The sequence below is a fragment of the Saccharomyces kudriavzevii genome, assembly GCF_947243775.1.
Source record: "Saccharomyces kudriavzevii IFO 1802 strain IFO1802 genome assembly, chromosome: 4".
In the NCBI taxonomy this organism is placed as follows: Eukaryota; Fungi; Ascomycota; class Saccharomycetes; order Saccharomycetales; family Saccharomycetaceae; genus Saccharomyces; species Saccharomyces kudriavzevii.
This window is the reverse complement of record NC_079275.1, coordinates 144243-161103: the sequence shown is the minus strand read 5'-3', so window position 1 is coordinate 161103 and position 16861 is coordinate 144243. Positions and strand designations below refer to the sequence as shown.

Sequence of the window (16861 nt, the reverse complement as noted above, 5' to 3'; positions counted from 1 at the left end):
TCCATTTGATAAGGATAAGTAGACATTCCTGTTTTGTATAGGGATGGTACGGAGGCCACATAAGGTTCAGAAGTACGTAACCAGGAAAATATGGAGGATAAAGAAAAGCTCATTGTTTATTCAAATACCAGTTCGGTGTTTGCATATAGTGCAGAAATAAGGCCGGATTTTAAGATATCTGTATCTCAAGGCCAAGGATTTGCCTGGAACCAGGACCTGTTTGCCACACAGTACCAGCAATCGTATAAGGTTGTTTATGATGCACACGAGGATGACTTTGACCAGCTAATTAGGAAGATTAAGGGTAAGTTGCGGGCAACTGCCAAGAAAAGAGGCAAAATGAAGGTCAAGGCTAAGTTTACTAGAACTACGAAGCCAAGAAGGGAGGCTCCCGTCCACGCAGCGGAAGGAAGTGACGAGGATGGTGATAGTGATCGCTATCAAAGAATACAAGTCCTTGAAGGCCATGAGTTTCCAAGGGGAAATACTTATAAACCTGTATGGGCGCATGACCTTCATTCGGACGAAAACGATAGTGCAATTGAGGGTGGAGATAACCAAGATATAGATATGACTGGTGACACGCCATATCCAAGGATGGCGGTAGTAGACAGACCACGCAGGAAGTCAGAGAGAAGCATAAGCTTTGTGGAGGACTCAAAGACAGGGGATTATAGGTACCACATTGGTCAAGTGGATGTTGTGGAGGTGGACTCCGACACTCCTGAAAATAACCATCTTAAATCGTTGATAATTTAAACTATTTCAATTTTCAAAATTAGCATCGTTTCACTGTATATGTACTAGTCCTTTTCGAATGCGCACTTTTTATAAAAAAATATAAAATATAAGAATAATTTAAGGTTGGTGGGGGGGGGGGGGGGAAAGAAAAATGAAAATTTAAGCAAAATTAATATTGTAGTCCAGTTCATCAATCATGTGTACCAGGTTGTGTTCGCTGATGCCATCGGCTTCGTTTTGCCAAATTTTCCGAACTAATAATCTTGCGTTTTGGAAATTGTAACATTTATATCGTTTTAGAATATCATCAAATTTAGCTTCCAGATCTAATTTTTTCTCCATGTCGTCTGCCTGGATACACACGCCGTAAATGAAAAGCGGGAAGCACAGTGACCCTTCCAAAAATGTCCCAATGACCTTTTCCAATTTTGAATTAAGTTTATTTCTCAGTATTTGCAGCTCCAGCGAATCTTTGTCAATTTTCAGCAGTGTTAATTGGAAAAACATCAAAGTGGAGATTTTCATTATTTCAAACAGTTCAAGATAGTAGAATTTCTTATCACTGTCCAAATGGTCCAGCGCCATGAGTGAAGGCTGTAGTTTATAAATTTTAACTTGCAAACGTAAAATTTCATCCCCGTGCTCCAGCATTTCCTCCTGCCCCATAGTCTGCAGAAACCTTGTCAAATTTGTCACTTGACCCAACAGTAGCAAAATCGGCTTGTTGATCCCGATTAAAGGGTCAATTTCTTCAATCGGTGAGTCCGCCGGCTCTATGAAGTTGACTGAGTTGGACTGACAGTTCTGTTCCCTCTGGAAGAATTTTTCGTATTGTTCTATGGGAAAAGACGTCGTATTGAAATTCAAAATATCATGGTATATGAAATTCACAACCAGCCAGTATTTAACAACAGAGTTGAAGTTGGGGAAGATTATCCTCTCCTCTAGGGACGGCTCTTCTGTGGTGGTAGTTAATATCCGTGAGATATCCCTACCCACATGGTTTTCGATTAAGTTCTTCCCAATATTCAACAATATCTTCCAAAACTTCACGTCACCCTGACATATCTCTGAGCCACATAAAATCAGGATTTGCGCCAGCGAATATAGGAAACTCAACTTAGCATAGACACTCGAATCTTCATTGGTCTTGAGGTGCGCTAGCGACATATACGTATACTTATTCGCCAAATTGACAAATATCTCGTCCTTTTGCAGCTCGTCGGATGAAGATATCGACAAATGGTTCGCTGACCAAGCTAGGATCGCAAACAATATACCGTCGTTCTCGTGGGCCATTGGCAGGAAGATGTTCAAGTAGTAGTTCTGATTCATAGGAGCAATGGAAATGATGTTGGCCAGATGAGACCTGTAATAGTTGTAAAGCTGCAGTCCCATCGAATCTAGTCTTTGAGAAATGCTATCTTCCAGCGGTTTTGATAAATAGATCTGGTTATCCTGTTCATCGTCACTCATTCGACGAGCATGGGCGGCCACGACCACCTTTTGAACATTGTCAGGAGCGTGTTTTCTTTTCTTGCTTATCAACTGGTGCTGGATGTCCGCCTTTATTCTCTTTAACGACTGCTTATCCATCGGCTCTGATATATAGATGCAAGGAAAACTTAATCGAAAACAGTCTCGGCACACAGGCTTGTCCTCCGAGCATCTCTTCTTCCTGATCTTACACGTAACACACCCATGCTTCGAATACTTCAGTTTCAGCTTCTCCACGCCATAATTCATACCTCACTCAAAAAACTTTGTTTTCTTGGCACCTGGACTTGAACAATAGCAGTCAATCCCCATAACATAAACCTTAAGTAAGACTCTTGATGTGATTTCTTTTTCTCTGATGACTCAGGCCCTAATGACCCTAGCTTTCTCAACCCTACACAGCGCAGTTTTCAGCCCTAGCAATCGGTGGTGTTAATACTTCAATCCGATTGGCTCCGATAAGGCATCGGACATTTTTCAAGTCACTCCGCACGACGAACGTGATGCCCGCACAATGTAAAAATTTAATCAAATTAACCTGTTCAGAAAGAAAAAAATGAACCGCTTTTCTTAATCGTTCACAACTTCTGGTAGCCTTTCTTATCTCCTCATTCATTATATTTGTTTTGTCCTATTATTGGCTTTCTCTTCACCAAATTAATCAATTCTTATACTTCTCTTGATAACACACCAAACTACTCCTCTCCACATCATACGAAGATAGGAAGCTGCTGTCTCATTCCTATTCTACACAGGCCGATACACTCAATTGCACTTTTTCTTCCCTTCTTCAAGATCATCGATCTAGTGATTAACGTTTGACTTATTTATTTATTTTTCTGCTTCAGCTTTTTTATTATTTATTTTATCTTTCTGCTTTCTCTGTTTTCTTTTAATCTATTTATTATCTACTAATCTTAAAGAAGAACAAGAGAAGAAATAGAAAAAGAAAAGATGCCAGCGTTGAAGTCTGACAATTTCGACCCATTGGAAGAAGCTTATGAAGGTGGGACCATCCAAAATTATAACGATGAACACCATCTTCATAAATCTTGGGCAAATGTGATCCCGGACAAACGAGGGCTTTACGACCCTGACTACGAACATGACGCCTGTGGTGTTGGTTTCGTGGCGAATAAGCATGGTGAACAGTCCCACAAGATTGTCACAGACGCCAGATATCTTTTAGTTAATATGACCCATCGTGGTGCTGTTTCCTCTGATGGTAACGGTGACGGTGCCGGTATTCTGCTAGGCATTCCCCATGAATTTATGAAAAGAGAATTTAAGTTGGATCTTGATTTAGACATACCTGAGATGGGTAAATACGCCGTGGGTAATGTTTTCTTCAAGAAAAACGAAAAAAACAACAAGAAAAGCCTGATTAAATGTCAGAGAATTTTCGAGGATTTAGCTACGTCCTTCAACTTATCAGTATTAGGTTGGAGAGACGTCCCCGTTGACTCTACTATTCTAGGGGATGTCGCTTTATCTCGCGAACCTATTATTCTACAGCCGCTCTTGGTCCCATTGTACGATGAAGAGCAGCCAGAGTTCAATGAAACTAGATTCAGAACGCAATTGTACTTGCTAAGGAAGGAAGCGTCTCTCCAAATAGGAATCGAAAACTGGTTCTATGTCTGTTCCTTAAACAATTCCACCATTGTTTACAAAGGTCAGTTGACGCCCGCTCAAGTGTATAACTACTATCCAGATTTGACTAATGCGCATTTTGAGTCTCACATGGCCTTAGTCCATTCGAGATTCTCCACGAACACTTTCCCCTCTTGGGATAGAGCCCAGCCTTTACGTTGGCTTGCTCATAATGGTGAAATCAACACCTTAAGAGGTAACAAAAACTGGATGCGCTCAAGGGAAGGTGTGATGAATTCTGCAACGTTCAAAGATGAGTTAGATAAACTATACCCAATTATCGAAGAAGGCGGGTCCGATTCCGCTGCATTGGATAACGTTTTGGAACTATTGACTATAAACGGCACCTTGTCTCTTCCTGAAGCTGTTATGATGATGGTCCCTGAAGCCTATCACAAGGATATGGATTCTGACTTAAAGGCTTGGTACGATTGGGCTGCATGTTTGATGGAACCTTGGGATGGTCCAGCATTACTTACTTTCACCGATGGTCGTTATTGTGGTGCTATATTGGATAGAAACGGGTTAAGACCTTGCCGTTATTACATCACTAGTGATGACAGAATTATCTGTGCTTCAGAAGTTGGTGTAATTCCTATCGAGAACTCATTGGTTGTTCAAAAAGGTAAATTGAAACCTGGTGATTTATTCCTGGTGGACACACAACTGGGTGAATTGGTTGATACTAAAAAATTGAAATCTCAATTATCTAAGAGACAAGATTTCAAGTCTTGGTTATCTAAAATCATCAAGTTAGATGATCTGCTATCGAAGACAGCTAATCTGGTACCCAAAGAATTCATACCGCATGATTCACTTTCATTGAAAGTTCAAAGCGACCCACGTCTGTTAGCCAATGGTTATACCTTCGAACAAGTCTCTTTTCTGTTGACTCCAATGGCTTTGACTGGTAAGGAAGCACTAGGTTCTATGGGTAACGATGCTCCGTTGGCGTGCCTAAACGAGAATCCTGTCTTACTTTATGATTATTTCAGGCAATTGTTTGCTCAAGTGACTAACCCACCAATCGATCCAATTCGTGAAGCAAATGTCATGTCACTAGAATGTTACGTGGGTCCTCAAGGTAATCTTTTGGAAATGCATTCATCTCAATGTGATCGTTTACTATTGAAGTCGCCAATCCTACATTGGAATGAATTCCAAGCGCTGAAAAACATCGAAGCTGCCTATCCATCTTGGTCTATTGCTGAAATCGATATAACTTTTGATAAATGCGAGGGTCTATTAGGGTATACAGATACAATCGATAAAATCACTAAATTGGCGAGTGAAGCAATTGATGATGGTAAAAAAATCATAGTAATTTCAGATAAAAAAATGGGTGCCAGTCGTGTTTCTATTTCATCTTTGATTGCAATTTCATCCATTCATCATCATTTGATCAGAAATAAGCAACGTTCTCAAGTTGCTCTTATCTTGGAAACTGGTGAAGCTAGAGAAATTCATCATTTCTGTGTTCTATTAGGTTATGGTTGTGATGGTATCTATCCATACTTAGCCATGGAAACTTTGGTGAGAATGAACAGAGAAGGTTTACTTCGCAATGTCAACAATGATAATGATACACTTAATGAAGAACAGATATTGGAGAACTATAAGCACGCTGTTGATGCAGGTATCTTGAAAGTCATGTCCAAGATGGGTATCTCGACTTTGGCATCCTACAAGGGTGCCCAAATTTTCGAAGCGCTTGGTTTAGATAATTCTATCGTCGACTTGTGTTTCACGGGTACTTCTTCGAGAATTAGAGGTGTAACTTTCGAATATTTGGCTCAAGATGCATTCTCCTTACATGAACGTGGTTATCCATTTAGACAAACGATAAGCAAATCCGCTAATTTGCCGGAAAGCGGTGAATACCACTTTAGAGATGGTGGTTACAAACATGTCAATGAACCGACTGCCATTGCTTCGTTACAGGATACTGTTAGGAACAAAAATGATGTTTCTTGGCAGCTATATGTCAAGAAGGAAATGGAAGCCATCAGAGACTGTACATTAAGAGGGTTGTTAGAGCTAGATTTTGAAAGTTCTAGTAGTATCCCTCTAGAGCAAGTTGAACCATGGACTGAAATAGCTAGAAGATTTGCATCGGGTGCCATGTCTTATGGTTCCATTTCCATGGAAGCTCACTCCACATTGGCAATTGCAATGAATCGTTTAGGTGCCAAGTCCAATTGTGGTGAAGGTGGTGAGGATGCAGAACGTTCTGCCGTCCAAGAGAATGGTGATACCATGAGATCGGCCATTAAGCAAGTTGCTTCCGCCAGATTTGGTGTGACGTCATACTATTTGTCTGATGCCGATGAAATCCAGATTAAGATTGCACAGGGTGCTAAACCAGGTGAAGGTGGTGAATTACCAGCCCACAAGGTATCTAAGGACATTGCCAAAACTAGACATTCTACTCCTAATGTTGGGTTAATTTCACCTCCTCCTCATCATGATATTTATTCCATTGAAGATTTAAAACAATTGATTTATGATTTGAAATGTGCTAACCCAAGAGCCGGCATCTCTGTAAAATTAGTTTCTGAAGTTGGTGTTGGTATTGTTGCCTCTGGTGTAGCCAAGGCTAAAGCAGACCATATTTTAGTTTCTGGTCATGATGGTGGTACTGGTGCTGCAAGATGGACAAGTGTTAAATATGCGGGTTTGCCATGGGAATTAGGTCTAGCTGAAACCCATCAAACTTTAGTCATAAACGACTTGAGACGTAACGTTGTTGTCCAAACTGATGGTCAATTGAGAACCGGGTTTGACATTGCTGTTGCAGTTTTATTGGGCGCGGAATCCTTCACTTTAGCAACTGTTCCATTGATCGCTATGGGTTGTATCATGTTAAGAAGATGTCATCTAAACTCTTGTGCTGTTGGTATTGCCACACAGGATCCATACTTGAGAAGTAAGTTTAAAGGTCAACCTGAACACGTTATTAATTTTTTCTACTATTTGATTCAAGATTTGAGAAAAATCATGGCCAAATTGGGCTTCCGTACCATCGATGAAATGGTTGGTCACTCCGAAAAACTAAAGAAAAGAGACGATGTGAACGCCAAAGCCATAAATATCGATTTGTCTCCCATTTTGACTCCAGCACATGTCATTCGTCCCGGTGTCCCAACTAAATTCACTAAGAAGCAAGACCACAAACTTCATACTCGTTTAGATAACAAGCTTATAGATGAAGCTGAGGTTACTTTGGATCGTGGCCTACCAGTGAACATTGATGCCTCCATAATCAATACTGATCGTGCATTAGGCTCTACTCTATCTTACAGAATTTCAAAGAAGTTTGGTGAAGATGGCTTGCCCAAGGATACCGTTGTTGTCAACATAGAAGGTTCTGCAGGTCAATCCTTCGGTGCTTTCCTAGCATCGGGTATTACTTTCATTCTGAACGGTGATGCCAACGATTATGTTGGTAAAGGTTTGTCTGGCGGTATTATTGTTATTAAGCCACCAAAGGACTCGAAATTTAAGAGCGATGAAAATGTAATTGTTGGTAACACCTGTTTCTATGGTGCTACCTCTGGTACTGCATATATTTCAGGTAGTGCTGGTGAACGTTTTGGTGTTAGAAACTCTGGTGCTACCATTGTTGTGGAAAGAATAAAGGGTAACAATGCCTTTGAGTATATGACCGGTGGTCGTGCCATTGTTTTATCACAAATGGAATCTTTGAACGCCTTTTCCGGTGCGACTGGAGGTATTGCATACTGTTTAACTTCCGATTATGACGACTTTGTTGGAAAGATTAACAAGGATACTGTAGAATTAGAATCTTTGTGTGACCCTGTGGAAATCGCTTTTGTTAAGAACTTGATTCAAGAACACTGGAACTACACACAATCTGACCTCGCCTCTAGAATCCTTCGTAATTTCAATCATTATTTGAAAGACTTCGTCAAAGTCATTCCAATTGACTATAAGAAAGTTTTATTGAAGGAAAAATCTGAAGCTGTTAAGGCCAAAGCCAGGGCAACCTCCGAATACTTAAGGAAATTCAGATCAAACCAAGTAGTTGATGACGAAGTGAACACTTTATTGATTGCTAATCAAAGGGCCAAAGAGCAAGAAAAGAAGAAGAGCATTAGTATTTCAAACAAGGCTACTTTGACAGAACCTAAAGTTGTTGATTTGGAAGATGCAGTTCCAGATGCCAAGCAGTTAGAAAAGAATGGCGAAAGGGTTGAAAAAACGCGTGGTTTTATGGTACACAAGCGTCGCCATGAAACATACAGAGACCCAAGAACAAGAGCCAACGATTGGAAAGAATTTACCAATCCAATCACCAAAAAAGATGCCAAATACCAAACCGCTAGGTGTATGGATTGTGGTACACCATTCTGTTTATCTGATACCGGTTGCCCTCTATCTAATATCATCCCTAAGTTCAATGAGCTGTTGTTCAAGAACCAATGGAAGTTGGCACTTGACAAATTGCTGGAGACTAACAATTTCCCAGAATTCACCGGAAGAGTGTGTCCCGCACCTTGTGAGGGAGCTTGTACGCTAGGTATCATTGAAGATCCAGTGGGTATTAAATCTATTGAAAGAATCATCATTGACAATGCATTCAAGGAAGGATGGATCAAACCATCTCCACCAGCCACACGTACTGGATTTACAGTAGGTGTTATTGGTTCTGGACCGGCCGGTCTGGCATGTGCTGATATGTTGAACCGTGCTGGACACAAGGTCTCAGTTTACGAAAGAGCGGACCGTTGTGGTGGGCTATTGATGTATGGTATTCCAAACATGAAGCTGGATAAGACTATAGTGCAACGTCGTGTTGATTTATTGAACGCCGAAGGTGTTGACTTTGTTACCAACACAGAAATCGGTAAAACAATAAGCATGGAGGAGTTGAGGAACAAGCATAATGCAGTGGTTTGTGCTATTGGTTCTACTATCCCACGTGACTTGTCCATTAAGGGACGTGAATTGAAGAACATTGATTTTGCCATGCAATTGTTGGAGTCTAACACAAAAGCATTGTTGGACAAAGATCTGGCAATCATTCGTGAGAAGATCCAAGGCAAAAAAGTGATTGTTGTTGGTGGTGGGGATACAGGTAACGATTGTTTGGGTACATCAGTGAGACATGGTGCGGCATCCGTTTTGAATTTCGAATTACTGCCCGAACCACCAGTGGAACGTGCCAAGGACAATCCATGGCCTCAATGGCCACGTGTGATGAGAGTAGACTACGGTCACGCTGAAGTAAAGGAGCATTATGGTAGGGACCCTCGTGAATACTGTATCTTGTCCAAGGAATTCATCGGTAACGATGATGGCGAAGTGACAGCTATTAGGACAGTACGTGTAGAATGGAAGAAATCTCAAAGCGGCGTATGGCAAATGGTGGAAATCCCCAACAGTGAAGAGATCTTCGAAGCCGACATCATTTTGTTATCGATGGGGTTCGTTGGTCCTGAACTGATCAACGGTAACGACAGTGAAGTGAAGAAGACCAGACGTGGCACTATTGCCACACTGAACGACTCGTCGTACTGTATTGACGGCGGCAAGATGTTTGCATGTGGTGACTGCAGAAGAGGACAGTCCCTGATTGTCTGGGCCATCCAAGAAGGTAGAAAGTGCGCTGCCTCCGTCGATAAGTTCTTGATGGACGGTACCACATACCTACCAAGCAATGGTGGTATCGTTCAACGTGATTACAAACTTTTGAAAGAACTAGCTAGTCAAGTTTAAAACGCTTGAAATTATTATTTATTTTGTGCTATTATATTATATTATACTATTTATTTATTTATTTATTTGTTTGTTTTCGCTGATGAATGTTATTTCAGTTAAACATGCTTTTCAAAGAGTTGAAGAATCCCGATTTCTTTTTCTTCTTCTTCTTCTTGTCTTTACTACTGTCATCTTTGAGATTACCGTCATCATCGTTATCATTCAAGTTATGGTGTATAGTGTTTCTACTTGACTTGGGCGAGATTATGTTTCCTGCGCCGCCTCTCCCAATGGCGAATTTTTCCGGCACGCTTTTTCCCTTATGGTTGTTTTTGGGCTTCTTGGATGTGGACTTGATTGCCGCCAAAGCGTTACCATTCGAAGTCACCGTGAACAAGTTATCATCGTGTGCGTTGATATTGTCCTCATCCTCGACGTTGCCGTCCTGTATCACGTCCTCTTCATCGCCACCGTTGCTAGATACTTTCTTCTTCTTAAAGAAAATGTTTCCTGCACCCCCTCTACCAACAACAATGGGCGTCCTGCTGTTGGGAGATGACGTGGTCGCATGCAGCGAATGATGGCTCCTGGTGGCGCTGATACGAGACCTGGTGTTGGTCACCGGGTTTAGCCCGCCTTCATCGACCATGTCTGAAGTAACGGGGGAGATATAATCGTCAATGTCGTTAATTACGTCGTTATAATTGATATTATCGTTGGAGTCCAGCTGCTGGGCGGATCTGGTCAGCTGCGGGTCGTGGAAGATATTACCAGCACCGCCTCTGCCGATAGCAAAACGCGGGACCTTCTCTTGAGCGTTTCCGTTACTGTTGTTGTTTGCTGCCGGCTTCGAGTTGGATTTCAATGGAAGAAGGACGGGAGATGGCTTGGAAATGGACGTATGAATGTTGCCAGCTCCGCCTCTGCCGGTGGAGACCTTATATCCCTGCACACGTGCCTGGTTCTCCATCTCGTTGTCGGGGTTGAACGTAGCCATGCTGTTAGGGTCTTGCGGTCCTGCTGCTGCTGCTACTGCTGTTGCTCATATACTATCACCAATTGTCATCACAGTATTAGCGTCAGCCTTTTTTTGGCAAAAGCCACGGACCCAGCTGGGTAACCGCTCGAGGTCACAGTACCATAAAGAATTCTGCATGATTGCAACTACAAACTGTAGCTTCAAGAAGCCCTCCACATGACCGCCTCGACGATGACTGCCTGGTCACATTTAGTATGGCCTCGACAGCCGGCGCCGACAATCGCTGTCGCTAGTAACCCTCAAGCTTTCACCGGTCCGGGTCCGCTGCACCGATAACACCAGCAACACCCCCACGCCTCATCCCACTCTCTTCTCCAATCCCCCTCCCTCGAAATCTTCCTTGCCAATCCCACGTCGATCGAATAGAGCTAGCCTCAACTAATTCGGCAATAACCACTTAACAAGTTGTCACTCGAAACTACATATATATATATATATATATATGTATGTCGGTGTGTTTGTGTGTCTGTGCGGCTTGGTTCGTGTGTTCATGTGATTCCGGATTCAGCTGAAATAAAGGCAAGGAACAATGTTGTGGAAACGTAGTTGCGCCAGACTGGTTAAGCCTATTGCAAACCCCAAGGGAAGGCTGTTGAGAAGATCGTGTTACAGGTACGCCTCGACTGGCGCCGGCAGCAGCGCTGCTGCCGGCGCCAGTAGTGCGTGGTTGAAATACTCCATCATCGCCTCTTCAGCTACGCTATTTGGCTACCTGTTCGCCAAGAACCTCTATTCTCGCGAGACAAAGCAGGACCTGATAGAGAGACTGGAAATGGTCAAAAATATCGATCCGGTGAACTCCACGTTGAAGCTGTCCTCGTTGGACTCACCGGACTATCTCCACGACCCGGTGAAGATCGACGAAGTTGTCGAGGAACTGAAGCATATGCTGGGCGACAACCCAGAAAACTACTCCGAATCGACCTCCGATTTGGACGCCCATTCAGACACCTACTTCAACACCCACCATCCCTCCCCTGAGCAAAGACCTAAAATAATATTATTCCCTCGTACCACCGAAGAAGTTTCGAAGATTTTGAGAGTATGCCACGATAACAGCCTCCCAGTAGTGCCTTTCTCCGGCGGGACCTCCCTGGAGGGGCATTTCTTGCCCACAAGAATCGGCGATACCATCACCGTGGACTTATCCAAGTTTATGAACGATATTGTGAAATTCGACAAGCTAGACTTGGACATTACCGTCCAAGCAGGTCTACCGTGGGAAGACCTGAACGACTTTTTGGGTGAGCAAGGCCTGTTATTCGGTTGCGATCCCGGCCCAGGTGCTCAAATCGGCGGTTGTATTGCTAACTCTTGTTCCGGGACCAACGCTTACCGTTACGGTACTATGAAGGAAAATATCATAAACATGACTGTAGTGCTACCGGACGGTACCATCGTCAAGACCAAGAAAAGGCCCAGGAAATCGAGTGCTGGCTACAATCTAAATGGGTTGTTTGTCGGAAGCGAAGGCACCCTCGGTATTGTCACTGAAGCCACCGTCAAGTGCCATGTTAAGCCCAAGGCAGAAACCGTTGCCGTGGTCTCCTTTGATACTATCAAGGACGCCGCCGCATGTGCCTCTAACTTGACTCAGAGCGGTATTCAGTTGAATGCCATGGAATTACTGGATGAAAACATGATGAAATTGATCAACGCTTCTGAATCCACAGACAGATGCGATTGGGTCGAGAAACCAACGATGTTTTTCAAGATTGGCGGGAGATCTTCGAAGATCGTCGACGCCCTTGTGGAGGAAGTCAAAGCTGTCGCCCAATTGAACCATTGCAACACTTTTGATTTCGCCAAGGATGATGACGAGAAGCTGGAGCTATGGGAAGCCAGAAAGGTCGCGCTGTGGTCTGTGCTAGACGCCGATAAGAGCAAGGACAAATCAGCTAAAGTTTGGACCACCGATGTGGCTGTTCCTGTGTCACAGTTTGACAAAGTCATACACGAAACTAAAAAGGACATGCAAGCCAGTAATCTGATCAACGCCATCGTCGGTCATGCAGGTGATGGTAACTTCCACGCGTTCATCGTCTACAGAACTCCAGAAGAACATGAAACTTGCAGCCAGCTTGTTCATAGAATGGTTAAGAGAGCCCTGAGTGCCGAAGGTACTTGCACGGGTGAGCATGGGATAGGTATTGGTAAGAGAGAATACTTGCTTGAGGAATTAGGCGAGGCTCCCGTCGATTTAATGAGAAAGATTAAGCTGGCCATTGACCCCAAGAGGATTATGAATCCGGACAAAATCTTCAAAATTGATCCAAATGAACCTGCCAATGACTACAAATGAGCACCTGACTTTTTCCCTCCTTTTTTTATGTATACCTGGAATATATCTCATGCGCATTTATAACTTACTTTAAGAAAACATATCATACCAATAGTAACCACTGTAATTATATGTATTTATAATGTTTTTAGTGTGGTGTGGTGGTTATTGCTGCCATATGAATCACAATATCGGGTAACCACATTTTCTTTTTTCTCTTCAATATATATATGGATAATCAAGGAAATATCATGATTAACTTACGTATCAAAGAAGTAAGCTCGCAGCACCACCCAAGAGTCTAGCTCATCCCCCCACATGGAAAAAGATCCGTTACCATTTGTCGTTGATACGGCCCCTTCAGCTTTCTCAGATAAAATTCTGGCACCTTCGATAGAGGAAGTAAATAGTAATCCCAACGAATTAAGAGCCCTGAGAGGCCAAGGTAGATATTTTGGCGTAGAAGATGACGACAAAGATGCTATTAAGGAAGCAGCTCCGAAGTGCAATAACTGCTCTCAAAGAGGCCATTTGAAAAAGGATTGTCCTCATATAATATGTTCCTACTGTGGGTCCACAGATGATCATTACTCTCAACATTGTCCCAAGGCTATCAAGTGTTCAAAATGTGATGAAGTGGGTCATTACAGGTCTCAATGTCCACACAAATGGAAAAAAGTACAATGCTCTCTTTGTAAAAGTAAGAAGCACTCAAAGGAAAGGTGTCCTAGTATATGGAGAGCATACATATTGATAGATGATGACCAAATGGTAAAACCCAAAGTCCTTCCCTTTCATACTATATATTGTTATAACTGTGGAGAAAAGGGACATTTTGGTGACGACTGCAATGAAAGAAGATCGTCCAGAGTGCCCAATGAGGATGGAAGCGCATTCACCGGTTCCAACTTATCATCTGAGCTAAAACAAGAATATTACCGTCATATAAACAGAAATTCAAAGGAAAATGAAGACTACCAATTCAGCGGGTCTATATACGATGAGGAACCGCTACCGAGACAGACTCACAAAAATCGTTCACAAAATGATCATGCACACAGCAGCAGAAATAAACGTAGGGCATCGAATTTCCACCCCCCTCCTTATCAAAAGCGGAATGTCATTCAACCCACCATAAGAGGCGAAACTCTTTCAAACAATAATAATAGTAGTAAATATCTGCAGTTCCAAAACACAAATGTAAACGCCTCGTCAATATCTGAAAATATGTATGGTTCCAGGTATAAATCTTCAACTTATGTTGATAACAACGACACTCTCAATTCTTCAAAATATAGGAACTATAATTCTTATCAACCATATAGAAGTGGTACCTTGGGGAAAAGAAGATAAAAAAATTCTGTAACAAAGAAGCATTCAAGCAAGCTGTTCTTGGTTATATTATATTTTCTTAAAGGAGAATATTGACAGAGTACGTAATTTAACGATTATGCAGGTTAGCATGTAGATTTCTTACAAATTCTTGTTATATATATCAAGGCTCTCATGGGTTGAGGGATGACCATGGAAATAGTAATGAAGGCATATACGTACATATATGTAAATACATCTTCACTTTTGCCACCCTAAAGGTATGGATAAGTAAACCCAGCTTCTATGCAACTTCGACTAGTCTTTTTTAACCTTTTTTACAGTTAAAGCATAGAGGTCCTTTTCGTCGTAATCTAGCCTTCTCTTCTGCACACTAAGACCATCATAATCGATCAACGCAAGTTTGTCTACAAATCGGTCTTTCCTGTTTAATTTTAGGGAATCGCACAATCTCATCCTTCCTAATCTGAGGTCATTGAAAAATTCGCCCTTGAATACAGCTATCTCTCCTGCCATCGACGTTATCACTAAATGAAACGTGAGACTGCAAACATTGTTCGTATTCATGCCTATATCATTGATTACAACAATTGCGTCATTAATTAACCCGAAATCATGTGGTATTATTCGAACTGTATCCTTGGAATTCTTCAACAAATTCTTGGTGTTTTTAATTTCAAATCTATTTATTAACAAAACCCCATGAGTGTCTAGTATAAAGCATAAGGAGTCATCGAGCATAAATAGTTTCTTGAATGAGGATAAATCTCCTAGCGCCTGTTGAAATTGAGCAGTCTCGTCATCTAACATTTGTCCATCAACGTCCATATCGTTTTTCAAACCTTCTTTTTCATTAGTCAAATTATCCGACCCATTTTTGTTTGATAATGAGTCAATCTTTATTATTGGTTCATCATAATATCTAGGCCGAAATGCGCTTAACGTGACAAAATGATCGATGCATACAATATCCATTTTCTTATAGTTATCAGTTAAAAATGAAGTCATTGTTTCATCACTTTCATTCGCATTGTTATCATCCTCATTCATCCCATCGTTTCCGTTTCCGTGTGGAATCTTTTCTACAATTTCAAAATCTACCATAAACGTGTTTCTTCTCAAACCTCTGATAAATGAATCTAATTCCCATTTTGTTGAGCACGGTACATCCATTGTCTCTCTGAAAGCATCCCTGGTTAAGCCTTGAAAAGACTCTCTCCTTCTTCTGCTCAATGGTCTCGGTTCGTTGCTAGCAACACTAAATGAAGAATTTCGGCGACTACTGCCCAGCATATCTTGATTATGGAATAATTCGTATATGTCATCCTTGGCATGACCTTGGCGTTGCTTCCATACGATTCCTGAATCAAGCATTCCTGTTCCAGAATATTTCACAATATCATCCCAAATGGTAGAATTTATAATATCAGAATCAAACGTGAACTTGTTGCTAATCCAGCTGAACAAAGAACCAAATCCGCTTTGTTGCGCTATTTTGTCCCACGAAAGCACCTCGTCACGATTCTCTCCCTGTATATTATCCTTCAGGTTAATGAAAGTGCTCAAAAATGTAACATAAGTCAACGGCAATATTATCTTCCTTATAAATAGTGGCGATCGTGGTGATACCGTCATGAAACAAAACCGGTCTAATGGGTTTATATGAAATGTGGAAATGCCTCGCTCTATATGTAAATACATCGAAGGTCTATATATGGGCAGACCTTGATACATACTGCAAAACGAAGATACTACAGGGGATGATCTTAAATGAGATGGTTCTATGGGTAAAAGAAAGTAGCAGATGTGTTTAGAGCATGATCTCCCAGTATATCGCGTACTCCTCTCAAATAATTTTTCTTCTTCTGAAGAATGTCCTATGTTGGTGTCGTTATTTACCTTGAAGAAGCAATCTGGAAATATGGGATTGTACATGTTTTTGAACTGACTGTAATCATTTGGAAGGTTCATTACAAAGACGTATATTCTACCGGAGCACATGCAACAGTATAACAACCCCTGGCTATATTCAAGACCGGCAATCATATAGTCACTAAAAAAATTCGTTTCGAAATCTTCCGGGGTGCATCTAAGGATATACGAGGGCGCTAATCGCAGACCATTTTTTATCTTGTATTGGTAGTTGCTTATAATTTCGATGAATCCGTTAGATTTTGCTAGTATCATGTAATCACATGAATCCATAATATGGGTTGTATCTGAAGATATTGACGTGCCTCTACCATTAGGCCTCAAATAACAAAATGCCTGTATATTCGCGTTCACATCAACTTTTGCGCAACCTCTTTCTGATGGTATTAGCGCTAGTCGATCATTTTTAAATTCAAATAGCCTATATCCGGATGGTTTACCCTTAGCATTACAAGGAGTAGAAACGGCAAACTGAATCCTACCAGTAGGCATTGATAACAAGAGGTTCAAACTAAGTGGAAAGGTACTTTCTGTGTTTGTTCAATAACTGAAAGTAAAGCCTATCTTAACTTGGTCTTGTCCTATGAAATGCCATTCAGCTATTGGTAGATATATCTGGATGATCTACTAGCGGTCTTAAAAGTCGGCAGTTCTTATTGCCGATC

General features: G+C 41.6%; 7 protein-coding genes across 7 annotated transcripts; 4 read left to right on the top strand and 3 right to left on the bottom strand.

Annotated features, from left to right (window-relative positions):
- Window positions 1-90: 90 nt before the first annotated feature.
- Window positions 91-759, top strand: UGX2 (Ugx2p; the record flags this gene model as incomplete). Its single annotated transcript, XM_056232216.1, has 1 exon — window positions 91-759. The coding sequence occupies one exon, from the start codon at window positions 91-93 to the stop codon at window positions 757-759; it is 669 nt and encodes a 222-aa protein (XP_056086517.1).
- A 141-nt stretch (window positions 760-900) lies between these two features.
- On the bottom strand, window positions 901-2487 carry UGA3 (Uga3p; the record flags this gene model as incomplete). The annotated part of the gene is made up of 1 exon (XM_056232215.1): window positions 901-2487. The coding sequence occupies one exon, from the start codon at window positions 2485-2487 to the stop codon at window positions 901-903; it is 1587 nt and encodes a 528-aa protein (XP_056086516.1).
- Window positions 2488-3192: 705 nt separating this feature from the next.
- Window positions 3193-9630, top strand: GLT1 (glutamate synthase (NADH); the record flags this gene model as incomplete). The annotated part of the gene is made up of 1 exon (XM_056232214.1): window positions 3193-9630. One exon carries the CDS (start codon window positions 3193-3195, stop codon window positions 9628-9630), a length of 6438 nt encoding a protein of 2145 aa, XP_056086515.1.
- Window positions 9631-9724: 94 nt separating this feature from the next.
- On the bottom strand, window positions 9725-10609 carry PAR32 (Par32p; the record flags this gene model as incomplete). Its single annotated transcript, XM_056232213.1, has 1 exon — window positions 9725-10609. One exon carries the CDS (start codon window positions 10607-10609, stop codon window positions 9725-9727), a length of 885 nt encoding a protein of 294 aa, XP_056086514.1.
- A 571-nt stretch (window positions 10610-11180) lies between these two features.
- DLD1 (D-lactate dehydrogenase) lies at window positions 11181-12953 on the top strand (the record flags this gene model as incomplete). Its single annotated transcript, XM_056232212.1, has 1 exon — window positions 11181-12953. One exon carries the CDS (start codon window positions 11181-11183, stop codon window positions 12951-12953), a length of 1773 nt encoding a protein of 590 aa, XP_056086513.1.
- A 297-nt stretch (window positions 12954-13250) lies between these two features.
- On the top strand, window positions 13251-14285 carry AIR2 (TRAMP complex RNA-binding subunit; the record flags this gene model as incomplete). The annotated part of the gene is made up of 1 exon (XM_056232211.1): window positions 13251-14285. One exon carries the CDS (start codon window positions 13251-13253, stop codon window positions 14283-14285), a length of 1035 nt encoding a protein of 344 aa, XP_056086512.1.
- A 276-nt stretch (window positions 14286-14561) lies between these two features.
- Window positions 14562-16688, bottom strand: GID12 (Gid12p; the record flags this gene model as incomplete). Its single annotated transcript, XM_056232210.1, has 1 exon — window positions 14562-16688. One exon carries the CDS (start codon window positions 16686-16688, stop codon window positions 14562-14564), a length of 2127 nt encoding a protein of 708 aa, XP_056086511.1.
- Between the last annotated feature and the right edge of the window lie 173 nt (window positions 16689-16861).